At 44.9% G+C, this 26957-nt stretch overlaps 1 protein-coding gene and 2 non-coding genes across 3 annotated transcripts; 1 reads left to right on the top strand and 2 right to left on the bottom strand.

Annotated features, from left to right (window-relative positions):
- Positions 1 to 1653: 1653 nt before the first annotated feature.
- Positions 1654 to 1817, bottom strand: LOC112913061 (U1 spliceosomal RNA). Its single transcript, XR_012002359.1, has one exon. It is a non-coding gene; the product is annotated as a U1 spliceosomal RNA (small nuclear RNA).
- A 5095-nt stretch (positions 1818 to 6912) lies between these two features.
- Positions 6913 to 7076, top strand: LOC140599471 (U1 spliceosomal RNA). The gene has a single exon (XR_012002364.1). It is a non-coding gene; the product is annotated as a U1 spliceosomal RNA (small nuclear RNA).
- A 1959-nt stretch (positions 7077 to 9035) lies between these two features.
- Positions 9036 to 25800, bottom strand: LOC112926607 (sorting nexin-6-like). The gene is made up of 6 exons (XM_072760476.1): positions 25767 to 25800; positions 23071 to 23159; positions 20333 to 20419; positions 11884 to 12043; positions 11719 to 11804; positions 9036 to 9746 (listed from the first exon to the last, which is right to left on the bottom strand). The coding sequence occupies exons 1-6, from the start codon at positions 25798 to 25800 to the stop codon at positions 9693 to 9695; spliced, it is 510 nt and encodes a 169-aa protein (XP_072616577.1). The 3' UTR covers positions 9036 to 9692.
- Positions 25801 to 26957: the final 1157 nt, after the last annotated feature.

Below are 26957 nucleotides of genomic sequence, written 5' to 3'. Positions count from 1 at the left end.
AGAAGGGGCTGAAGGAGACTAGGTTGGGGGCTCATGGTGTAGACCAGCGGATCCTCCCCCTGAGCTCATGGACTGTTTTTTCACAGCTCTCACGGAGGGGCCCAAGCGCCCAAGCAAATGACCTTCAGAGACACTACTGTTGAAAATGACCAAGGAGAGAGTGTTTCCAACTCTGTGATTTCTCTGTAGGAAGGATACAGTGTTAATAATCTTACCTGGACTCAGAGCTAGAATCTGGAACATGGTTGGAATCTACTTTTTTAAGCCTGAGATCAGTAAGTGAATTCATGAAGTATATTAAAAGCCTATTACATAGCCATGCGCTATTCCAGCCAAGTATGAATGGAAGAGTCAACAAAATAAGCAAGAATGCCTGCCCTCAGGGAAGTTAGGTCCCAGTGGGTAAAGTTAGAAAACCCAAATATACACCGTGTTAGATCCGTGCTTCTCACACATCAATGTGTATAGAATCAACTGGGACTCTTGTTAAACTGGCGAGTATGATTTGGTAAGTTGTGCAAAGGGGAAGCCTAAGATGCCTCATCCTTTGGGGCAGAGGGAGCGGCAGAGGGTGAGGGAGAGGGAGAGGGAGAAAGTTACGCAGGTTCCACTGAGACCCTGAGATCACGACCTGAGCTGGTATCAAGAGTCTGAGGCTTAACCCAGCGTGACAGCTAGGAGTCCCTAAGATGCTGCATTCTTAAGCATGCCCCCAGGGTGGCAGGTGACGCTTCTGAGACTGCTGGTCACTGGACCACACTAATGAAGGTTTTGATAAAGCCTTGATAATAATTCTGCAGGAAAGAAGATGGGCAGGAAGAAGTGTTGAGTTGAAAAAGGGTTCTCAAATAAAAATCTTCAAAAAAGAAGAAGAAGAAAAGAAAGAAAGGAGGAGGAGGAGGAGAAAAGAGGAAAAGAAAAGAAGAAAAGAGAAAAGAAGAGAAGAGAAGAAAAGAAAAGAAAGAAAAAAGAAAAGGAAAGAAAAGAAAAAAAAAAAAAAAAAAGAAAAGGTAGCTCGGGTGACTCAGTGGCTTAGCGCCTGCCTTCTGCCCAGGCGAGATCCTGGAGTCCCGGGATCGAGTCCCAAATCGGGCTCCCTGCACGGCGCCTGCTCCTTCCATTGCCTGTGTCTCTGTCTCTGTCTCTGAAGAATAAAAAAAAATCTTAGAAAGAAAACGCGTTCTCCTGGTTTGGGCAGCCCAGGTGGCTCAGGGCTCAGCGGTTTAGCGCCGCCTTCAGCCCATGGCTTGATCCAGGAGTCCTGGGATCGAGTCCCGCGTGGGGCTCCCGCCCGGCATGGAGCCTGCATTTCCCTCTGCCTGTGTCTCTGCCCTCTCTCTCTCATGAATAAGTAGGATCCTAACAAAGCAAACAAACCCACAGGAGATTTGCTGAAAGCGACTTGCGCCTCTCTAGGTGAGTCTTTTCAAAGATACCGAAAACACTGAAACAAAGGATACTACCTCTCCATTGCTGAGGGATCCGGCCACCGCTCAACGTAAAGAAGTTGTTCTTCGCCACATAGAGACACCCGAAAGCGAGCACTTTCCGGGATGGTCACAAGGACAACAAGAAGAGAGAGAGGAGCGACCGAGGAGCCTCCCGGTGCGCCCTCGTGCAGAAGCGAGATCTGATCTTAGCCACCAAGACTGTCAGGGGAAAGCGCGAACGCAGTCCCCCACTACCACAAATTATGCAGTCGAGTTTCCCACATTTGGGGAAATCGCAGGGGTCAGCACATCCGGAGTGCAATGGATAAGCCTCGCCCTGGGAAAACCACCTTCGTGATCATGGTATCTCCCCTGCCAGGTAAGTATGAGTTGCTCCCCGCCCCGACGCACACACCCTCGCGCTCGCCCCACTCCTTACACACGGTCACTTCACGCCCGCCGCCTCCGCACCCCGCCTCCCCGCGCCACCCCCGCTGACACCTGCGCCCACCCCACGCACCGCCTCCGGCGCCTTTATCTCGCCCCACGCGGGCCCCGCGGGCCCCGGCGCTGCCGGACCAGCGGCCTCTGCGCGCCTGCTCATCTGCATACGCCACGCCCCCGTCGTGGCGTCCCCATTCCCCCCCGCCCCCCGTCCGGTCCCCGGCTCTGGGACGCCGCCGGACGTCCCAGTCTTTGGCCGCGGCGGCCGCGGACGCCTGGAGGGCAGGGGGCCGGGGTGGGGGTCGGGCGGCCGGGAGGCGGCACCCGGATCGGAGACCCGAGAAGGCGGGGTCCGCTGGAGCCCCGCGGGAGTGGTGGTGGCTCAGGGCTGGGGTTCGGTCTCGCCTTCCTTTCCGCAAAGATTACACGCAATACGCAACAGACAGTGGTCTAAACGTTACATACCAAGATGAGAGTTTTGTCACCGATTTAACATGACATTTTGTTTACCCGGGATGCCCGGTTGGCTCAGCAGTTTAGCGCCTGCCCTGGGCTCAGGGCGTGATCTCGGGGTCCCAGAATCTAGTCCAGCATCGGACTCCTCGTGGGGAGCCTGCTTCTGCCTCTGCCTCTGCGTCTCTGGTGAATGAGCAAATAAAATCTTAAAAAAAAAAAAAAAAAATTCTTTTAACCCTGATTATGACCTTTCAGATTATGGAGTAACCTAATCTTGCAACAAGGAAAGGAACCTTTGAACAGGACCCCGGGCAGGGCAAGGAGTCCCTTCACAGAGTAGATGGTGGGCTGGGGAGGAGTGTTGAATGCTCTCCCGAAATCAAATGAACAGAAATGTCCCACTTCCATCCCGCCGGGTTAGGTTACCTCTCACGCTGCCCACACTTGTCCTTTCCTCTTGTATACAAGAAGATCCTTTCTGGGTATCCAGTGGAGGTAAATATGAAGATCCTCTCCCGATATGAGCAAGATCATTGAATTGTTTGTGTCCCTGGATAATTGCTGCTCCGGAGCAGAGCAAGGCAAGAGACGGTCAGCAAAGGCTTCCCTGAGGTTCTAGCAGCTTAAAGATCCGAGGAAATGTAGCATAGCATCCTGTTTGGTTGAAAAAAGGGAACATTTTCAAAATGAAGGAATTCACGTTGATACAATATTATTCCTCTACAGGCATGATTCCATTTCCATCAATTGTCCCAATAATGTCCTTTACAGCAGAGGAAAATTCAAAATCGTGCGTTGCATTCAGTTGTCACCTCTCTCTCTCTCTCTCTCTCTCTCTCTCTCTCAAGATTTTATTGATTTGAGGGGTGGCTCAGTCAGTTTAACATTTATTTGTATTCGGATCAGGTCATGGTCCCAGAGTCCTAGGATGGAGCCCCACATAGGGCTCCCTGCTCTGCAGGGAGTCTGCTTCTTCCTCCCTCCCTCTCCTCTCTCTCTCTCTCTGTCAAATAAATACTATCTAGTGCACATGCACAAGCGGGGATGGGGTAGGGGTGGGGGTGGGGGGGAGGAGCAGGGGGAGGGGGAGGAGTAGACTCCCTGCTGAGCAGGGAGCCCAGTTGTCAGGTCTCTTTAAGCGACTTTACTATGAGATGGCTCCCAGGTAATTCTTTACGTTTCATTTTGCAGGCATTTCTGAAGACTACAGGCCAGTTATTTTGTAGAATATCCTTCAATTTTTGAGTCGTCCTATGTTTCCTCCTAAGTATATCCGGGTATGTATTTTTGATACCCAGACTACATAAATGATGTTGTGTCTGTTATGGGTTGGCTCACGTCCTTCCCCCAAAAATGTTGAAGTCCTAAGACCCGGTACCTATGAATGTGACCTTATTTGGAAAAAGGATCTTTGCAAGCACCGTCAGGTTAAGGCGAGGTCACTAGAGTAGGCCCTAATCCAGTGTGACTGTTTTCCTTATGAGAGGAAAATGCCTGGTAAAGATACTTGCAAACGGAACACGATGTGATGACAGAAGCAGGGATTGTAGTGATGTAGCTGCAAGCCGAGGATTGACCGTGACCGCCAGAAGCTAGGGAGTAGCAAGGAAAGACTCTACTCAAAGACTCAGAGAGCATGGTCCTACTGGCACCTTGCCTTTGGACCTGTAGCTTCCAGAACCGTAGGAGGACACAGCTGTGTTCTTTGAAGCTACCCGCTTTGTGGTACTTTATGATGGCAGATCTAGCAAATTAATACGGGGTGTTCCTCTGGGCACCACCTTTGGAGGCCCAGGAAGCGAGTTTGTTCAATTATTGGTGGTATTAACGTTGATCACTTAGGGGCGTCTGGGTGGCTCCATGGGTTAAGTGTCTGTCTGACTCTTGGTTTCAGCTCAGGTCAGGATCTCACCGGTCCTAGGATCTGGCCCCCCATCAGACTCCGCACTCCGGCAGTCTGCTAGGGGGGGCCCAAGCAAGTGGAGGGAGGGGCAGAGAAAAAGCATCTTCAAGCCAACTTCCCTCTGAGTGACTGAGCCAGTGAGGGCGGGGGGGCTTGATCTCAGGACCCCCGAAATCATGACCTGAGCCGAAACAGAGTGGGAACGTTGAACCGACCAAGCCACCCAGGCACCCCTAACACAATAGCGTCCTTTGAGGACTCTTGCGTTCTAATTGACAAATGTTGATCTTCTAATTCCATCATTCATTCTCCATTTATTAGTTGGCGTTGTAGTGTACGGAGGAACTTTGCCTCCTTCCCTGTGTACCATCCATATGAACTCATGGTGGTTATTTTATTCAGTTGTTTGTAACCAATAACTGTTTTTAAATTTATTTTGATGTTCAGATGTTATCAGGTTGGGCCTATGAAAGTCGGTTCAGGGTGGCTACTGTGAATCACTTCTCCGCCTCTTGGCTAAGATCAAGTGCAGGGTGGCTGCTGCTGTCCTTTGACACGTCCATACGATTATTGGAGCATTTCTTTGTCTTCTGGCACGAGATGTTCCTGGGTCACTTTGTGCCTTTCTTGACTCCTGAAAAAAATCTACTTTTCCAAGAGGCCTGGTTCTTTTAATTTTTTATATACTTTTTTATTTTTTTTAAGATTTTATTTATTTATTCTTGAGACACACACACACACACATACACACACACCCAGAGAGGCAGAGACCCAGGCAGAGGGGGAAGCAGGCTCGTGCAGGGAGCCCGATGAGGGACTCGATCCCGGGACTCCAGATTCACGCCCTGGGCCGAAGGCAGGCGCTAAACCGCTGAGCCACCCAGGCTGCCCGGCCTGGTTCTTTTTAGTGGAGAACGGCATTTAGAAAGCAAGATCCTGGCAGGAGGTAAGCTGAATGCTGTCTTTCCTTCTAGTCCCCTTTGGTGGATAGAGGTAAAAAAGAAAGAAAGAAAAAAAAAAATATATATATATGTATGTATGTATGTATACGTATCCGTACCTGTTATATTAATTCTATTAAAAGTAATGAGCCCATCCCAATACCGTCAATTTCCACTTTCAGTTTTACACACATGGATTCCCCTTGCCTTCCACCACCTCCTTTTTTTTTTTTTTTTTTCACCACCTCCTATTTGTATCTGTTTTCTCTGGCAGTGAGAACCTTGACTCCCCAATCTCCATTTACTCATTAGCTTAAGCCTACCATACATGCAACATTGTTACAGAATCGTTCCACAGACATAGCTATGAACTACAAACCTACTATGGGACAGTTCAGAGTTTGTCCGCAGTTCTTGTCTTTGGACAAGGTGTTTATGAGATGTTTATAGTCAGTGTACTGTGTCCAAAAGTCATTTCACTAGGTTATTTTTTATTTTTTTCCTATTTCAGTGGGGTTTATACTACTCATCTGAGACAGTTTGTTTCAGCCGTGCTTATATGCAATTTTAGGGATTTCCCCCCTGCAGTTTAAAAATACAGGTAAAGCATTGATAGAGTTCCCAAAATCAGAATTACAAAGAAGGTACACTCAGTAAAGTATCACTCACTCATCACTCTTTCTATTCACCCCGCCCCAACTGTCATCAGTTCTGGTTTATTATTGTCTTTTTGAAAGACTGTATACTTTTCTTGTTTTCACATTTTCTCTAGACAAACGGTAGAATACTATATATGTTTTTGGAGTTTATATGTATATATATAATATATTTAAGATTTTATTTATTTATTCGTGAGAGGCAGAGACACAGGCAGAAGGAGAAGCAGTCTCCATGCAGGAAGCCGGATGAGGGATTTGATCCCAGGACTTGATCCCAGGACTCCAGGATCACGTCCTGGGCCGAAGGCAGGCGCCAAACCGCTGAGCCACCCAGGGATCCCGACATTTATTTATTTATTTATTTATTTATTACCTAACATAGTTAGCGTGTCATCCCCAGAGAAACTTACAGGTCAAGGAAACCTGCCCTCACCTGCTGGAAGCCGCAGGTCAGCCAAAGAAAAAGTAGACACCCATGGAGGGATGACTGTCCAAAAGACTATTTCTCAGTGGCAAAAGGTTAGAAAAAGATAAGGAGAGTGTCAAACGCCTCAGTCTGGCCTTAAACTACAACCTAGCGTGTGGGGAGCCTGGCTGGCTCAGAGTACAGCAGGCGACTAGGAGGCGGAGCTCAAGCCCCCACACTGGGAGTGGAGGTTACTTCAAAACAAAACAAAACAAACAAAACAAAACAAAACAAAACAAAACACCAAAAATCAAAAACCGGAACTATAAACTAACGCTTATTTTCGCTTAAAAAAAAAAAAAAAAATCAGAGCAGATCCCGCCTGGTCGTCTATTTTTATCTGCAGGGCGCCGAACAGAAGCCGGAGAACGGCGGGACGGGGCGTGGCGTATGCAGATGAGCAGGCGCGCAGAGGCCGCTGGTCCGGCAGCGCCGGGGCCCGCGGAGCCCGCGTGGGGCGAGATAAAGGCGCCGGAGGCGGTGCGTGGGGTGGGCGCAGGTGTCAGCGGGGGTGGCGCGGGGAGGCGGGGTGCGGAGGCGGCGGGCGTGAAGTGACCGTGTGTAAGGAGTGGGGCGAGCGCGAGGGTGTGTGCGTCGGGGCGGGGAGCAACTCATACTTACCTGGCAGGGAAGATACCATGATCACGAAGGTGGTTTTCCCAGGGCGAGGCTTATCCATTGCACTCCGGATGTGCTGACCCCTGCGATTTCCCCAAATGTGGGAAACTCGACTGCATAATTTGTGGTAGTGGGGGACTGCGTTCGCGCTTTCCCCTGACATCTGGGTGTTTAACAGCAGCTTCAGTTATGCTTTTTGCGGGTCCAGCGTTCCTGTGGCTTCGCGGTTGGGGTCGCTTCGCGTTCTTATCTCGAGCCTGGCAGCGCCACTGCGGTTTATATTTGCGACTTCCCGCTGTGCGCACGGCCGGGACGCCGCGAGCCTGCGTCCGGTTTCAACGGCCTGCTTGCCCACGGCTGAACGCTGGAGTTTTCCTGTTTGGTCGGGCTTCCACAGTTCCCCCTCCTCTGCAGTTTCTTTATTTTTCCTTTCCCGCTCTCACCCGCGAACTGCGTTCCCCTGCTTCCCATCCCACCGTTCCCATCCCGGATTATTCCCAGTGCCTAGGTCGATCTTTTCCTCTCAGAGGGTCAGCAGTCACCCGCCGGAAACTCTATACTACCCGTGCAGGGTGGCCACCGGGCATCCTCCTGTTTCTCCTTCGTGTCCCCCAGGGGCACGGGGGCCAACAAACGTGTAATGAATGCCACGGCACGAGAGCCGTGAAACCTTGGTTTTCTGAAGTCAGCAACTAGCAGTGAAGTATGGAATGCTTCGGTCGTTCTGGAGGTACCAAGTAGAATCTTTCCTTAAGTAGGCCCTTGAGGGAGTAACCTTTGTTCTTATTTGTGTTTTGTGAGAAGGCCCTGGGACAGTGTGGTCAACTCATTTATATGTATTCATCAAGCCCCCCCCCCCCCCCCCCCCCCGCCCCATGCTCTAATACGTACGTACTGCTGCTTCCAGTCTAACCCACCCCAACAAACACTGTAAAAATGTAACCCAGGGACCAAAGGATGTATGTTAACACTCTCCTACGCCTTTCCCCCAAAAAGACCTCCTTGGTACAGAGTAGCTGAGGGCTACGTGGAACGTCGTACGTTGCTTTCTGCCCTGTACTTGCTATTTCTTAGCATTTACACAGCATCTTCACATTTCCAAAGCACTGTACCAATGTTTATTCATCCTCACAACACCCCTGTGAGGTAGGTCAGTACGTCCTTTGTGGTAGAGAAAATGAGGCAGACACGGGTCAAGCCAACCCGCCTCAGGCCACAAGGGCAGCCGGTGAAAGGACCGCACCCGAATCCGGAGGCCAGGGCTCTCTGTCCCATGTTCACCCACCGGAGAGCATCGCAGGGGCCTATTTTCACCAGTGAAGGAGACGTGGGGGAGGAGAAAACACAGATATTTCTCAGGCAACAGAAAAATCAGGCTCAAACGGCATCAGGGAACCACCTCAGTGAAAGAAACATTAAATGGCACACCAGTAAGGCAAGAGAACACGCGAGGCTGGAATCATGGTGACTACCCTTAAGACCCACAGACGGGGTCTGGGAAAATGTAAACGAGGAACCCACCCACCATACCTGTGGCTTCCAACTGGAGGAAAACTTAGACAGTGAAAAAGAAAAAAAAAAAAAAAACCATACAACCTAATTTTAAAGGAGAAATGACAGGATGTTAATTTACATCCAAAAGGCCAATAATATTCGTAATTACTGACAATTAGTATCCTTTTTATTCCAACTGTTCCCCCACCGACAAGTGCTGTTCCCTAGAGCACTCTTCCTCTCTACCTGCAGATTTACGCACCAGTATGACTATCAAGTGGCTCAATGGCACGTCGCATGGTTCCTTAGTTGAACTAGATGGAGACTGAATTCAGGAAACCGTAACAGACCATTTATTTTGTCTGCTCCCGTAGTTTAGAAATGGCTGTTTCTAACCTGCCTCTGCCCGATTCCATCTTCTATGAAATGCAAAAAAGCGCACACAGGAAAGCAGCTCATCCTTTTGTAGAGGGACTGGTGAACTTGGTTCAATATGCCATTTTAAGAAAAAGAAAAAAAGAAAACGTAGGACCTGTACTGTAAAGCATAACAAAGGAGTAGACGGGTTATAGCTACTCCAAATTTTAGAGTGATACAATGACCACAGAGTTAAAAAAAAAACTATCACTGTTATCACTTTTTATTTGATAATAGTTGGTTTAGTCTACAGTTTAAGGCAAACATACTAATGCATTTGCTTTTCATCAGAAATCATACTTATAAAGATTACATAAAGTCTGTCCCAAAACTTCTAAGAAATGTTCATTAATTAAAAAATAAGTCTGATTACGATGCTTTACCAGGATACATGAATGAACTAAGGTGGTACACAATGTCTTTTGAAAACAAAATTCAAAAGAAGGTGACGGCCGGCAATCTTTACCTTGTTTGAACAATGTATTTTGAAAAGGGTTAAACTTCAGAAAGTACTTAAACGTAAATGAGGCTGGCAGCCATAAGGAACACTACGCGTAAAATAAACACAGCTACGGAGGCTACTGAAGGAAAAGACTGAACTTTGGGCTTTGGAAGGGGAGGAGCGCGAGGTGACCCACGGCTGTCCCAGGGAGCGTTCGGGTACAGGAGGGCAGTGTCCCCCCACAGATCGGCAGAACCCACGGACGGCTCCGCTCCATTGTTTCTCAGAAAAAAGGAGAGTAGATGCACTTTGTCAGCTGTTTCTTTTCTTCCCGGTGAGCAGTAGATGCTTTAATATCATTCAGAAAACAAAAATAAAATCTGAAGGAAGGCAGCCCTTTTTAGCCGAAGGTGGAGTGCGGCTTATGTGTCTCCATTTAACACTGCCAAGCAGTTCTGCAGCAACTGTAGGTTACCCTAAACAGGAAAGGAGAGTAAGTTACGAAGCCCAGAAGAACCGGACCGGAAAGTCACAGCACGTGGAAAACAACTGCTTCCTTATACGGAAGTAACTGTTTAAAGACCTAAAACTATTCAACCTGTTTCACGTACAATATTTTCCACATAACCAGATGCTTCAGTAAATGTCCATGTACACCAATATTCCTGTTTTGGATTACCTGGCATGATCTACTGAGAGAGAAGAGGTGCTCTTTGTGTCCAAGTTAAACTACTGAACATTCTTTTCTTTTTTTCTTTTCTTTCTTTCTTTTCTTTTCCTTTTCTTTCTTTCTTTCTCTCTCTCTCTCTCTCTTCTCTCTCTCCCTCTCTCTCTCCCTTTTTCTTTCTTCTTTCTTTCTTTCTTTCTTTCTTTCTTTCCTTTCTTTCCTTCCTTCCTTCCTTCCTTCTTTCTTCTTTCTTTCTTTCTTTCTTTCTTTCTCTTTCTTTCTTTCTTTCTTTCTTTCTTTCTTTCTTTCTTTCTTTCTTTCTTTCTTTCTTTCTTTCCTCTTTCAGATTTATTGACTGGGGCCCCTGGATGGACAGTGGTTGAGCACCTGTCTTTGGCTCAGGTCGTGGTCCCGGGGTCCTGGGCTAGCGTCCCAGACCAGGAGCGTGCTTCTCCCTCTGCCTATGTCTCTGCCTCTCTGTGTCTCTCATGAATAAATAAATAAAATCTTTAAAAAAAAAAAAGTGATTTTTTTTTTAGCTAATCAAAACACGATACTGGTTTCCGTCCTAGGTACTAGAGTCTCGCAGAGCTGACCGTTTGGAGAAACTGTAGATATTCTTGTTTGAATTAGGTGCTCTGTAAAATCCCTCTCAATTTTCTCTCTCTGGCTCTTTTAAAAATTTTATTTATTTATTCACGAGAGACAGAGAGTAGGCAGGGACACAGGCAGAGGGAGAAGCAGGCTCCCCGTTGGGAGCCCGATATAGGACTCGATCCAAGGGCCCCGGGATGACGACCTGAGCCAAAGGCAGACGCTCGACCACTGAGCCACTCCGGCGCCCACATCCCTCTCAATTCTAAGATTCTTTAGTTTTAAAATCACTATAAGGTTTGGGCCAAACTTTATCCTTTTTAAAAAAATGGTTATTTGAGGGATCCCTGGGTGGTGCAGCGGTTTGGCACCTGCCTTTGGCCCAGGGCGCGATCCTGGAGACCCAGGAGTGAATCCCACATCAGGCTCCCGGTGCATGGAGCCTGCTTCTCCCTCTGCCTATGTCTCTGCCTCTCTCTCTCTCTCTCTCTCTGTGACTATCATAAATAAATAAAAATTTAAAAAAATGGTTATTTGAGAGAGAGAGAGAAAACGAGTGGGAGCGGTAGGAGGAGAGGGAGAAAGAATCTCAGGTGGACTCCATGCTGAGCCTGGAACCCACAACTCCAAGACCACCACCTGACCCCAAAGCAAGAGTTGGACGCTCAACCAACTGAACCACCCAGGTGTCCCCGAAGCTGTATCTTTATATTAACTACAAGAAAGGGCTTGATGTGAAGGAAGCAAACGCTACAGAAAAACCCCAGAAGAAGGATGTTTATTTTCTAAATCAGAATTATTTTGAAGTAGTAAAATAATCTTCAAAAAGTATAATTCCAATTATTATGAATTCTAATTCAGAAATACTTCTTTGTGTATGCCTGTAGGAAGAAGGAAAAGGTCATTAAAGAATTATTATCAATTCCACAATGAATTTCTTTCTTTCTTTCTTTCTTTCTTTCTTTCTTTCTTTCTTTCTTTCTTTCTCTTTCTTTCTTTCTTTGTTCCTTCTTTCTTCCTTTGTTCCTTCTTTCTTCCTTTCTTTCTTCCTTTCTTCCTAAAGTAACCTTTACACCCAACATGGGGCTCAAACTCAGGAGCCCAATGAGCTGGCCAGGCACCCTGTAACTGACTCATTCCTAAATTAGAAGTCATTTAAATTATTAAGCCTTCAATGTGACACTAACCTTTGCATGCTTCAGTTCTAACTCTGCCAATTCCACTAAGTTTTTTCTGAACGCAGCAACTCTTCTTGTCTTAAAATCTATAAGTTCTGTGAACAAAAGAAATGAGATTAATTTTATAGAATAGCTTGAAGTATACTTCAGGATCAAACGGTAAGCTAACAGTACCTTGTTTTGCAGATTCAGATATTTTTTCAAATTTCTGACAACATAACTGTTGGGATGTTTCAGCCTGCAGGACATCTTTATTTTTTGCTCTTGCTTTATCCAGTGCTTTATTCGCATTTTCATAATCCACTAGTGACCTAGATCTTCGATACAGGAGATCCTATAAAACAGAATGCTTCCTGGTAATACACGCTGCATGTTTCTTTTCTTTCTTTTTTTTTTTTTTAATATATTTTTTTAAAATTTTTCTTTATTTATGATAGTCACACACACACAGAGAGAGAGAGAGAGAGAGAGAGAGAGAGAGGCAGAGACATAGGCCGAGGGAGAAGCAGGCTCCATGCACCGGGAGCCCGACGTGGGATTCGATCCGGGTCTCCAGGATGGTGCCCTGGGCCAAAGGCAGGCGCCAAACCGCTGCGCCACCCAGGGACCCCACGCTGCATGTTTCTAATAGTTACGCCGCCACCCCATCATCAGCAGAGGGAATACTTCAACTATGGATACAGCACATGCCAGTTACTCTTCTAGATGGTTTTTATAACAGCTTTACCGAGAGAAATTCACCTATGAGGCACCTGGGTGGCTCAGTGGTTGAGCGTCTTCCTTAGGCTCAGGTGGTGATCCCGGGATCGAGTCCCGCATGGGGCTCCCTCCACGGAGCCTGCTTCTCCCTTTGCCTATGTCTTTGCCCGCAGCGACCCCCCCCGCCCCTGCCCCATCTCTCATGAATAAATAAAATTTGAAAATCTTTTAAAAAATATTTTATTTATGTATTCATGAGAGACACACAGGCAGAGGGACAAGCGGGCTCCATGCGGGGAGCCCGATGCGGGACTCGATCCCGGGACTCCAGGATCACGTCCTGGGCCGAGGCAGACGCTTAACCGCTCAGCCACCCAGGCGTCTCGTTATTTTTGAAATTTGAACATTTTATTTATTTGCGGAAGAGAATCCCGCATGAGCGCGCGTGGGGCCGGGAGCGCAGAGGGAGAAGGAGAAACAGACTCTACTGAGCAGGGAGCAACAAGTGGGGCTTGATCCCGGGTCTCTGGGATCATGACCCGAGCTAAAGGCAAACGCTTAACCGAATGAGCCACCCAGGCACCGCTCAACAGTTTTTAGTTGCACAACCAGAATTGCACATCCAACACTGCAATCAGTTTTAGAACAATTCTGTAACCCAAAGGGAAACCTATCCATCAGTAGTCATTCTTCATTTCCTCTCACACCACCGTCCCCCCCCACCCCACCGCCCCCCACAACCACTAATCTGCTTTCTTTGATTTGCCTATTGTGGACAGTTCATAAAAAAAAAAAAAAAAAAAAGGGAATCCTATAATATGGGGCCTTTTATGCCTGGCTTTCTTTACTTAGCATAAAGTTTCAAATTCGTTCACGTTATTGTGTGAACCAGTACTTCCTCCCTTTTTATTGCGAAATAATATTTCATTATATGGAAATACCACATTGATTTATCCACTTATGAGTTGACAGACATTTGGTTTGTTACCATGTTTTGCCTATTATGAATAATACTGTTATGAATACTTGCGCAAGTTTTTTGTGTGAACATGTTTTCCTTTCTCTTTCATATCTCATTACTTAGGAGTGGAATTGCTGGGTCATTTGGTAACTCTATGTTGAACCTCTTGAGAAGCTGCCAGACTGTTTTCTAAAGCAGCTGTACCATTTTATGGTGCACTCTTGCTTGCTTTGCTTGTTTTTTTTATAACATTTTATTTATTCATTTGAGGGGGGCGGGGAGAGAGCGAGCAAGCATGAGCGGGGGCGGGGGCGGAGAGGGGCAGAGGGAGAGGGAGAAGCAGACTATCCACGGAGCAGAGAGCCCAACACAGGCCTCCATCCCAGGATCCTGAGATCTGCCTTGAGCCAAAGGCAGACGCTTAACCCACTGAGCCAACCAGGCACTCCCCATTTTCTATTTGCACTGACCGCTGTATGAGGGTTCTAATTTCTCCACATCCTTGGCAACCCTTATCTGTCTTTTCGATTAAAGCCACCTAGTGGGTGTGAAGTGGTATCTTGCTGTGGTTTGGTTTTGTTTTTAAAGATTACATTTGTTAAGCGATCTGATCTCTAGAACTGACAATTCCAAGATCAAGAGTCGCATGCTCTACCCACTGACCCAGCAACCCTTGCCATGGTTTTGATTTGCATTTCCCTGACGAAGAAGCGTCTTTTAATGTATTCATTAGCCATTTGTATATTTTCTTTGGAGAGAGGTTGATTCAAGTCCTTTGCCTATTTGGTAACTGGGCTATTTGTCTTTTTATCGAGAAGATAAAATTAGTTCTCTACATTCTCTGGATCTCAGCTGCTTATTAGGGACTCGTATGACTTGTAAATATTTTCTCCCAGTCTACGGGTTGGCTTTCCACTTCTCTTCATAGTGTACCGTGACACACAGACGTTTTTAATTTTAATAAGGTTTGTCCAATTTATTTTTTTTTACTTTGGTTACTGTGTTCCGGGTGTATCTGAGAAACCAACATCTAATCAAAGGTCACAAAGATTTACATTTGTTTTCTTCTAAAAATGTTAAAGTTTTAGCCGTTACAGTTAGGTCTTCGATTAATCTTGAGCAAATTTTTATGCACAGTGTGAGGAAGGGGTCTAACTTTATTTTCATGTGACTATGCAGCTGACACAGTACTACCATTTGTTGAAAAGTCTATTCCCCACTAAATTGTCTTAGCACTTTTGTTAAGAATCAACTGACTGGGGGGGCCTTGGTGGCTCAGTTGGTCTGCCTTCCGCTTAGGTCATGAACCTGGGGTCCTGCGATTAAGCCCCACATGGGGGGGGGGTCCCCTGCTCAGCAGGGGGTCTGCTTTTCCCCCCTTCCTCTGTTCCTTCCCCAGCTCGAACTCGTGCCTGAGCTCTCTCAAATAAATAAATAAATAAATAAAATCTTTTTTTTTTTTTTTTTTTTTTTATGATAGTCACAGAGAGAGAGAGAGAGGCAGAGACACAGGCGGAGGAAGAAGCAGGCTCCATGCACCGGGAGCCCGATGTGGGATTCGATCCCGGGTCTCCAGGATCGCGCCCTGGGCCAAAGGAAGGCGCCAAACCGCTGCGCCACCCAGGGATCCCAATAAATAAAATCTTAATAAAAAAAAAAAAATCAATTGACAGCTGTCCTAAAAAAAAAAAAAAAAAAAAAAAAAAGTTTCTGTCCTTTAAAGAAAAGCAACTGTTTCAGCGCACAAGGAATATAAAGTGTTTCCTCGACTGGATAAGGAACATCTACCAAAAACCCTATAGCTACCATCACACTGAATGGTGAGAAACTGGAGGCTTGCCCACTAATATCAGTAATAATGCATGTTCCCTCTCATCACTCCTTCTCAACATCATACTGGAAGCCCTAGCTAATGTGATAAGGAAATAGGAAGTATATAGATCGGGAAGGAAGAAATAAGACTGTATTTATTCACAGATAACATGACTTGTTTACGTAGAAATTTGTAAAAGGCAACAAAAAACCCTGGAACTAAGGAAGGAGTATGATAAGGTTGTAGAATACAACATTAATACACAAAAATCCATGGTTTTCTTATATACCACCAACGAACAAGTGGAATTTGAAATTAAAAACATGTTTACATTAGCACCCCAGAAATGAAACTCCTAGGGATTAATCTAACAAAAGAAATACAAAGTCAACTTGAGGAAAACTACAAAACTCAAGTGTAGGGGCAGGACCCATGGACAGAAGGAGTTGCATCTTCTGCTGCCTGCTGCCAAAACGACAAAACCCTGATAAAAGAAATCAAGGAAGAGCTAATAAGTAAGCAGAGAGCTATTCCATGATCATGAATATGCAGACTCAACACTGTCAACATCAGTTCTTCCCAACTTGATCTATTCCTTCTTCCCCCCTAGGGGATAGGTTTAACTAATCCCAATCAAAATCCCAGCAAATTATTTTGAGGATCTTGGCGAACAGATTCTCAAGTGTAGGGAGGCAAAAGGCAAACAATAATCATCAACATATTGAAGGAGAACAACAAAGTCAGAGGACCGACGTATGTACTTGAAGCCCGACTATACAGCTACCGTCTAGGCAGTGTGGGACTGGTGACAGAACAGACACGTAAGTCAACAGACAGGACGGAGAGCCCAGAACCAGATACAGTTACCTATTTGTTCTTTGGCAAAGGAACAGGAGCAATACCATGCAGATAATACAGTCTTCAACAAATGGTGCTGGGCAAGCTGGACATCCGCACACGGAGAAATGAATTTACACACAGACCTTACGCCCTTTACAAAAATTAACTCAAAACGGATTATAGCTCTAAATGTAAACCTATAAAACCCCTAAAAGGTAACATAAGAGAACATGTTGGGTTTGGTGAAGACTTTTTAGATATAATACTAAAGGCATGATGTATGAAAGAAATAATTATAAGGTAAGCTTCATTAAAATAAAAAACGTCTCCTCTACCAAAGACACTATCAAGATAATGAGAAGACAAGTCACAGACCAAGACAAAGTATTTACAAGAGATGTATCTGAGAAAGGACCGCTATCCCAAAAATAGAAAAAAAAAAAAACAAAAAAAAACAGGGATCCCTGGGTGGCGCAGAGGTTTGGCGCCTGCCTTTGGCCCAGGGCGCGATCCTGGAGACCCGGGATTGAGTCCCACGTCGGGCTCCCGGTGCATGGAGCCTGCTTCTCCCTCTGCCTGTGTCTCTGCATCTCTCTCTCTCTCTCTCTATGTGTGACTATCATAAATAAATAAAAATAAAAAAAAAAGGAAAGGAATACAATAAATTCAATAGTAGGAAAATGAACAACCCAATTTAAAATGGGCCAGGGACAATTTATTTTATTTATTTTATTTTATTCTTATTTTTTAAGATTTTATTTATTGACTTGGGAGACAGAGAGCAGCGACAGAGCATGAGCAGGGGAGGGGGGAGAGGGGGAGGGACAGGGAGAAGCAGAGTCCTTGCTGAGCAGGGACCCTGATGTGGGGCTCAATCCCAGGACCCCGGGACCATGACCTGAGCCAAAGGCAGATGCTTAACCAACTAAGCCAACCCAGGCGCCCCTGAGCTGAGCCATTTTTAATTTTTATTTATTTTTCAAGATTCTCAAACTCTCAACTCTGAGATCAAGAGCTGCATGCTCCACTGACTGAACCAGCCAGGTGCCCTTATCTTTCTTTTCCCCACTAAAGACTCTTATTTGTTTGTTTAAGATTTATTTATTTGAGAGAAATAAGAGTGCATGAGGGGCGACGGCAGAGGGAGAGGGAGAGAGGATCTCAAGCAGACTCCACGTTGAGCTTGGAGCCCGAGGCAGGGCTCGATTTCATTATCCCGAGATCATGACCTAAGCTGAAACCATGAGTTACATACTTAACTTACTGCACCACCCATGCGCCCCTAAAGACCCATTTTAATTTTTATTAGTTTTTAAAGATTTTATTTATTCATTTGACAGAGTGAGAGAAAGCACAAGTGGGAGGGAGGAGCAGGCTCCCCAGTGAGCAGAGAGCCCAATGCAGGGCTGGATCCCAGGACTGCAGCACCACATCCCAAGCCAAAGGCAGACACCCAACCAACCGAGTCACCCAGGTGCCCCTAAAGAGAGGGAGAAGCAGACTCCCCACCGAGCAGGGAGCCCGGCGTGGGGCTTGAACTCATGGACCCTGAGATCAAGAGTCGCATGCTCTATCAACCGTGACCTGAGCTGAAGGCAGACAGTCAGCTGACTGAGCCACGCAGGTGCCCCCTGAGGTGCCTTTTAAAAATGGGTCTTTAGAGTCTCTGTGCTCAGCATGGAATATGCTTGAGATTTTATTCACTCACTCATGTTCAAGTAGAGCTGACACGCAGTATTACATTAGTTTCAGGTGTGCAACAGTGATCTGACAACTCTGTATGTTATGCTATGCTCACCACAAGTACAGCTACCATCTGACACCATACAATGCTATTGCAGTGCCATCGATTCCTATACTCTCTCTGCTGTACGTAGTTTTAATTTTTTTTTTAAGATTTTATTTGTTTATTCATGAGACACACAGAGAGGGGCAGAGACATAGAGCAAGAAGCAGTCTCCTCGCAGCGACCTGATGCGGGACTCGATCCCCCGACCGGGATCACACCCTGCGCTGAAGGCAGATGCCCAACTGCTGAGCCACCTAGGCGACGCTGTAGTTTTAATTATTGCAATTAAATTTCAATTATTTCTTGTGGTCACTAATAATTTGGATTTACTTTTATTTTTATTTTTAAAGATTTTATTTATTAATATCGTGAGAGAAACTGAGAGAGAGGGAGGCAGATGCTTAACTGCTGAGCCACCCTGGCGTCCCTGCATTTACGTCTAATTAGTCAATTAATTAATTAATCTTTATTTAAAAGATTTTATTTATTCATCACACACACACACACACACACACACACACACACACAGGCAGAGACACAGGCAGAGAGAGAAGTAGGCTCCATGCAGGGAGCCCGATCGGGGACTGGATCCCGTGTCTTCGGGATTGTGCCCTGGGCTGAAGGCGCTAAACCGCTGAGCCACCAGGGCTGCCCTGCATTTATTTTTAAAGCCATGTTCTAAAAAGTATGCCTTAGCAACTGCGTAGTATAATAAAATAATGAATTTAAAGTCCTCAAAGTAAGTAATTCATTTTATCCCTGCCCACACATGTGAATGGTTTATAATCTGATATGGACAGTATTTTTGCAAGTACCTAAGTCCTCAAAGTTGAAAGAGTTATTCAGGGACACCCGGGTGGCTCAGTGGTTGAGTGTCTGCCTTCAGCTCAGGGCATGAGCCTCGTCCGAGTCTGAGTCCCGCATTGGGCTCCCCACCGGGAGCCTGCTTCTCCCTCTGCCTGTGTGTCTGCCTGTCTCTGTGTTTCTCATGAACAGACACAATCTTAATAAACAAAAGGGTTATTTATACTTTATGGTTATTTATTTAAGTAATCTCTACACTCAACATAGGGATTGAACTCATGACCCTGAGATCAAGAATCATATGCTCTTCTGATTGAGCCAGCCAGGCACCCCTATGATATATATATATATATATTATATATTATATATATTATTATATTATATATTATATATATTATATATATTATATGATATAATATATATATATATATATATTTTTTTTTTAATAAGCTCTGTGGAGGCACCTGGTGGCTCACTGGTAATCTCTACACTCAACATAGGGATTGAACTCATGACCCTGAGATCAAGAATCATATGCTCTTCTGATTGAGCCAGCCAGGCACCCCTATGATATATATATATATATATTATATATTATATATATTATTATATTATATATTATATATATTATATATATTATATGATATAATATATATATATATATATATATATATTTTAATAAGCTCTGTGGAGGCACCTGGTGGCTCACTGGTTTAGCATCTGCCTTTGGCTCTGGGTGTGATCCTGGGCCGGGATGGAATCCTGTAGTAGGCTCCCTGCAGGGAGTCTGCTTCTCCCTCTGCCTATGTCTCTGTCTCTCACAAATAAATAAATAAAATCTTAAAAAAAAATAAAGTAAGCTCTGTGTTCAATGTGGGGCTTGAACTGAGGGATCCTGAGATCCCTCAAGAGTTGCATGCTCTACCAACTAAGCCAGCCAAGTCCCCAAGGGTTATTTATAATTTGATAAGGAATGAAAAACCGGTATAAAGCACCACTGATCACATGGGAATTTTCTGTACAATATATCGATTCATAAATTAACAATGAGTTTAGAATATCTTTTTTTTTTCCCTAAAGATTTTATTTATTTATTTGTGAGAGAGCACAAGCTGGGGGAGAGGCAGAGGGAGAGGGAGAAGCAGGCTTCCCACTGAGCAGGGAGGGAGCCTGACATGTGGTTTGATCCAAGGACCTGGGATCATGACCTGAGCCAAAGGCAGACGCTTAATGGACTGAGCCACCCAGGTGCCCTGAACTTAGAATATCTGGGCCACTACATTTTCAGAGCTTTAAAGATGCTTCTGTGTAACATTGTTTTGATTCATAAGAGTTTTAATCTTGCACACAGACTTCCAAAGGGAAATGTGACTTGCCTTAAAATAAAACATATCCTGGTTTTATAGCTCTTTCACCTTCAATAGAGAACTTAGGAATCCTTCAGCTATATAGACTGTTATTTGGAGGTTTACTTTTTGTTTTGTCGGCATTTTAACTGAATGAATATACCAAGTTAACAAAAACGAAAAAGTTCTAGATTATACCATGTGTTAAGTTTATAGAGGAGACTTATGTGGGGTTCAATGACCAACAATTTATAAAAGGAGAACAAAAATTCACACTTGAAAATCAAATTTAAAAGATAATCATTAACAATCTTAAGTCTAACAACCTCTAAAGAGATGGATTTTTGTAAAACAATGAAGAATCAAATTACCTTAGCAGCTTGAGATTCTCTTAAGTAATATTTTAAAAGGTTGGAAAGCTTGAGGTCCTCATCGGCAGACACTCGTGCTTCTATTTTCTGACAAAGGGGGAAAATTAGGCATTTAATTAGCACATGTTCTACAGCCAATGTTTTCTTTAACTACTATAAAAAATTTAAAGTAATAAATAACCAGAGTATCCATTCTTTTTCCACCTGAGGTTCCCTGCCTTCCCCTTTCCACTAGCCTATTCCTTTTCTTTGTGACTCTGACAAAAAATGAACAGAAAAAAGAACGAGATCAGATAAGATGACTGAAATTACGGAAGGACTCTATATTTGACTCAAGTTCTTGGCTATGACTTTTAATATCTTTCGGTATGACTTGTATTTCTCTCTTGTTACACTATTTCAATGATGTGGACACATGATTTTAAAGTGATGAAGGCTGGGACGCCTGGGTGGCTCAGTAGGTTAAACGTCCAACTCGATTTCAGCTCAGGTCATGATCTCAGGGTTGTGAGATCAAGCCCGAGTTGGGCTCCATGCTGCGTGTGTAGCCCGCCTAAGATTCTCTCTACCCCTCCCTTTACCACTCCCCCTGCCCTAAAAAAAATAAAGTGATAAAGGCTGACAATGGAAGACTAGGTCATTCAAAGCAGCCTTCCTACTGAGAACAACCAGAAACATAGTCAAAACATTAACAAAATGTGCCAGCAGCCACCAAGGAGTAATAAAAAGATGTAGATAGTTTGAGGCAGACTGAAATGATGAAACTAGTCAATTTAGTGTGGAGAGACAGACAAAAAAAAAAAAAAAAAAGTACTGTGTCAATCAAATACAATATAGGGACCTTGTTTGAATCCTAACTCAAACGAATTCCACTGTAAAAAGCCATCCTAGGCAACTGGGATCGTCTACATACTGAATATTTGATGATATTAAAGGGAATCATAGATAATTGTATTGAGTATATTAAAATTAATTCTTATCTGTTTAAAAATTCTTATCTTTTTTTAAAAAAAGATATGCACAAAGGGCAGAAGAAATGAATATGGGCCTTTTGGGGGAAAAGTACTTTTTATTTTATTTTTTTGATTTTTTAAAAAACTTCTTTTTTTTTTTTTTATGATAGTAACAGAGAGAGAGAGAGAGAGGGGCAGAGACACAGGCAGAGGGAGAAGCAGGCTCCATGCACTGGGAGCCCGACCTGGGATTTGATCCCGGGTCTCCAGGATCACGCCCTGGGCCAAAGGCAGGCGCTAAACCACTGCGCCACCCAGGGATCCCCGAAAAGTACTTTTTAAAAGGAATATTTTAATTTTTTTTTTTAAATTTTTATTTATGATAGGCACACAGTGAGAGAGAGAGAGAGGCAGAGACATAGGCAGAGAAGCAGGCTCCATGCACCGGGAGCCCGACGTGGGATTCGATCCCGAGTCTCCAGGATCACGCCCTGAGCCAAAGGCAGGCACCAAACCGCTGCGCCACCCAGGGATCCCTAAAAGAAATATTTTATTTACTTATTTTAGAGAGAGAGAGCTCTCTCTAAAAGAAGGGGGAGAGGCAGAGAGAGAAAAAAATCTTAGGCAGACTCCATATTGAGTGCGGACCCAGACTCGGGCTCCATCTCAGGACCCTGAGATCATGCCCTGAGCTGAAATCGGGAATCAGACGTTAAATGGCTGAGGTACCCAGTTGCCCCTTTGGGAAAAAGTACTTTAAGCAATGTAGAAAATGTTAACATTCAGGAAATCTGGGTGACACATAAACAGGGTTTCTTTGTACTTTTTTTTTTTTTTTTAAAGATTTTCTTCATTTGTGTGTGTGTGAGAGAGAAAGAGAGCATGGGAGTACAGGCAGAGGGGAGAAGCAGATTCCCCACGCAGCAGGGAGCCTGACATGGGGCTTGATCCCAGCACCCTGAGATATAATAGGAGCCGAAGGCAGATGCTTTACCACCTGAGCCACCCAGGCTCCCGTCTTTGTACTATTCTTGCAACTTTTCTGTAAGTCTGAAATTACTGTTGCAATAAAGTTATAATTTAAAAACCCTACGCATCCTGCAGAATAACTAAAACAAAAAAGATAGGGCAGCCCCGGTGGCACAGTGGTTTAGCGCCGCCTGCAGCCCAGGGCGTGATCCTGGAGACCCTGGATCGAGTCCTATGTCAGGCTCTCTGTATGCTGCCTGCTTCTCCCACTGCCTGTGTCTCTGCCTCTCTATGAATAAATAAATAAAATCTTAAAAAAAAAACTTAAAAAAATAAAACAAGAAAATAACAAATATTACAAGCCTGTTCAACAACCCAATGCTCACATTTCTTCTGGTGGGAATGTAAATTAGTAGAATCACTTTGGGAAACAGGGGAACGGTTTGGCACTATGAAGGCTTTTCACATAGAGACTCTATGGCTCCTAGTTCTCCTCCTGATTATACACACCCAACAGAAATACATATTTATTTTCAGCTGAAGATATGCAAGAACGGTCTTAGAGGTACTATTTTTTTTTAAGATTTATTTATTTTTCATGAGACGCACACACACAGAGAGAGGCAGAGACACAGGGAGAGGGAGAAGCAGGCTCCATGCAGGGAGCCTGATGTGGGACTCAATGCCAGGACTCCAGGATCATGCCCCGGCCCAAAGGCAGAGGCTCAACGGCTGAGCCACCCAGGCGTCCTAGAAGTACTATTTGTAAACAACGGTGCCGGCCCAGCAGCCTCTGCGCGCTGCTCATTTGCGTACGCACGCCCGCGTCATGACGTCATCCACGCAGTCCCGTCCTGGACTCTGGGCCAGCGGACGTACTATTCCCAGGCGGAGGCAGCCGGCGACTGGAGGGCCAAGTGGAGGAGCGGGGATTTGGGATATGGGGTGGAGGTTGGGAGGTGGGGCTTTGGGGGTGAGGGTGAGGGTGGGGGTAGGGGTGGAGGGATGGGCGGTGAGGAGTCTGCGGCCAGGAGTTGCATGTTGAAGGGGAGGTTCTCCCAAGTCTGGTCTCCCCCAGGTAGTGGAGCCGTTGCCCGCCCCACTAGAGGGTGGATGGGGGCCGGAGTTTGATCCCGTTCCCCTCAGCGAAAAGGAAGTTTCAGTCGGTTTTGCTTAGCCGCCTTGTCAGCTCATCCTCATTGGACAGATTAGTAGGTCATTTCCCCTTCTGAAAGTGTGTCCCGTAGGATTAATGAGGTTGAAGCTTGCAGAAAATTTAGTTTGTTTGTCAGAGAACATTTTCCCCGAATCAGCTATTGTGTCTTTTTTTTTTTCCTTGAAAGATTTTATTTATTTGACATAGAGGAAGCACAGGCAAGGAGAGTGAGGGAGAAGGAGAAGCAGGCTCCCCACTAAGCAGGGAGGCTGATGTGGGACTATATCCTGGAGTCTGGCATCATGACCTGAGCCCAAGGCAGACGTTTAACCCACTGAGTCACCCTGGTGCCCGTATTGTCTCTTTTCTGACCCCCACTAATGAATTTTCTAGGTGTCCCTACAGAAACCTGGATTCAAGGCCAACTAATTCTGGTTCTCTAGCCTCTGACCTATATAATCTATATAGCCCAAGGTAACCAACCCAAGATCTCATCCAGTTTATACCAGCTCTTGGAGCATGCCCATAGCCCCTTCTCATTGTCCTAGGATAACCCGATGTGAGGGACTGAATTTGTTTTTTTCTGATGTTAAGTCTCCACTTGAAGCGAACGTGGGAAGTATGTTACATATACACTTGAGCAATGCGCATGCTCCATCTTTACTCATGAATGGTCATATGTTTCTTTGCTCTTTTCATCAATATTTATGTATGCAGCCCCCATGATTATAAAAAACTTGTTCTCTCCCCCTTCAAGGAAGCAGATTTGTGGTTTGCTCTCCAATCTCCTCCTTTGGCTGCCTCTCAATAAGCCCTTTATTTACTGCATACCTGGTGTCACATTGGTCGGTTTTGTGTGCATCAGGCAGACAGACATAGGTTCAGTTACACTCCCCCCTCAAGCACTTAAGTACTAAAACTTCCCCAACCAACTTAACAAGGATCATTTTTTTGTGGCATCTTCCTGAGTAAGCCTGTCATAAACTCCTTCAATATATGAACTTCTTCAAAGTACACAAGTAAAGCGGTATCTAGGTGGCTTAGTCAAGTGTCTGCCTTCTGCACAGGTCATGATTTCAGGATCCTGGGAGTCTGTTTGTCTCTCTCCCTCCCCCCATTTTTGTGTTCTCTCTCTCTCAAAACAACAAAAACAAAACAACCCCCTCCATATATGAGCAAGCCTAGTAAAACCTAAAGGAGGGGTGCCTGTATGGCTCAGTCGGTTAAGCTATTGATTTTGGCTCAGGTCATGATCTCAGGGTGGTAGGATCTAGCCCCAACTTTGGCTTGCCCTGGGCAGGGAGCTTACTTGAGAGTCTCTCTCTCTACATCTCCCTCTGTCCCTTGCTACTACTCTAAAAAAAAAAAAAAAACCCTAAAACACCGTAAAAGAAAAAAAGTCAAGACTCTAAACTCGAAGACAGAAAAACACAGCAAAGTGCAAACTTCATCCACTGAAGAAATTATGCAGGGGCCAAGTACATATTACTGTTAAAATATTTTTATTTTTATTTTTTTAAAGATTTTATTTATTTATTCATGACAGAGAGAGAGAGAGGCAGAGACACAGGCAGAGGGAGAAGCAGGCTCCATGCAGGGAGCCTGATGTGGGACTCGATCCCGGGTCTCCAGGATCACACCCTGGGCTGAAGGCAGGCGCTAAACCGCTGAGCCACTGGAGCTGCCCTAAAATATTTACAAATACTTGAGAAACTATAAGTATACTATTATGTTTTCTAGTCAATTCACAACATCTGAAACATTCCATTTAGTCTGTTCAGCTTTCTTTCTTTTTTTTTTTTTTAAAGTAGGCTCCACACCAAGTATGGAGACTCATACTGGGTCTGAACTCAGGACCTTGAGATCAGTACCTGAGCTGAGATCAACAGTTGGAAGCCTAAGTAACTGAGGTGCCCCATTCTCATTTTGCTTTTAGATGGTGAGCCAAATGCAATTTTTTAGGCTGTAAACTGAGAACTTTTACATCTTGGCTGCTCTGTCCATTGAGAGGTGGAGTCTATTCCTTCCCCTGAAATCTGGATGTAGTGACTAGCTTGATCAATAGAATGTGGCAGTCATAATGTTCAGGGAATTCTTTTTTTTTAAAAATATTTTATTTATTTATTCATGAGAGACACACAGAGAGGCAGAGACACAGGCAGAGGGAGAAGCAGGCTCCATGCAGGGAGCTCGTGGGACTCGATCCTGGGTCTCCAGGATCAGGCCCTGGGCTGAAGGCGGCGCTAAACCGCTGAGCCCCCCCGGGCTGCCCCTGTTTAGGGAATTCTGAGGCTAGGTCAGAAGACCCAGCTTCCATCTTGGTCTCTGGGAACACTGTCTGGGAGATTTGGGATACCATGTAAGAAGGCTAATTGCTTCGAGGCTGCCATGTTGTGAGGAAGCCGAAGGCTTTGTGGGGAAAGATGTGTAGAAAGAGTGATGCTAATCCCCAGCTGTTTCAATCTCAAACTGAGACCCCAAATAGACCCAAGCAGAGTAAGGCCGGCCAAAATTGCATATTTGTGATCAAAATAGAGGACTGTTTTTGTTTCAAATCTCTCAAGTTTTGGGGTGTTTATTTGTGCAGCAGTAGAGAATGGAACAGGGAGATGGAAACAAGCAAACAAGTAATATGAAGTAGAAGAAAAAAAAAGTGGGCTAAGGGATAGAGAAGATGGGATAGAGAGAAGGCACTGGGGAGGAGGGCTTAGAGCTTTTGACAAGGGAGTTAAGGGAAGCCTCTCTGCTACATAGTCCTGCTTTTCTTTGCTTGTTCATCATCAGCACACAAAACTCCCCAACAGCCACCCCAAAATGGCAGTCTCATTTGGCAAATTCCCTGAGCTTCCTTGTCCTATTATAAGTTCTAGGACCACGGCTAACTCCTTAGAACCTCCAATTCTTGGTTTTAACTTTATGAGAATCAGTAAATAACGACCCAACCTTTGTGGAGCAGAATGGACATGCTGTTAAGGGCATATGCCAGAGGAGGGCAATGAGTCCCAGTAAAGAGAAAATGGGTTCCCCAAAAGATATCTTCTTGTCATCACTGTGACTCAGGGAGAGTATAATATTTCTCAAAAAGTGGGTGGAACAATTGAAAACCAGAGAAATCCATGGTATGTGATTGGTACATTATCCCATAAGAGTTCAAAGCAGAGAAATATCCCATGTAGAGGGAGAATCTGAAAAGGCACTGTAGAAAAGGTACAGGTTAACTTCTTATTACTGCAGCATCTCATAGCTGAGAGATACCCTAAAAAGGTCATTCTGTCTAGTTACTGACCCATCCATTGCTTGCAAATGCATCTTGAAGGATAGGTAGGGTTTGGATAATGGAATTAAAGATAGGAGGAGGAGCTCCAAGGAACAGCATAAACAAAAGCCTAGTCATGGAAGGCATGATACGTATTCTTTTTTTCCTTCTGGGACACATTCTTGAATCAGCAAATTGTGTTGGATATGTGTAGGGATATCAGTTTGGCATGATGTATTGAAGCATTGTGGAGGGCCAAGAATACTGCATGATAAGGTGAAAAGATCAACA

This window comes from Vulpes vulpes, chromosome 6, assembly GCF_048418805.1.
Source record: "Vulpes vulpes isolate BD-2025 chromosome 6, VulVul3, whole genome shotgun sequence".
In the NCBI taxonomy this organism is placed as follows: Eukaryota; Metazoa; Chordata; class Mammalia; order Carnivora; family Canidae; genus Vulpes; species Vulpes vulpes.
Note: the sequence above shows the minus strand (reverse complement) of the source record. Positions and strands in the feature narration are given on the sequence as shown.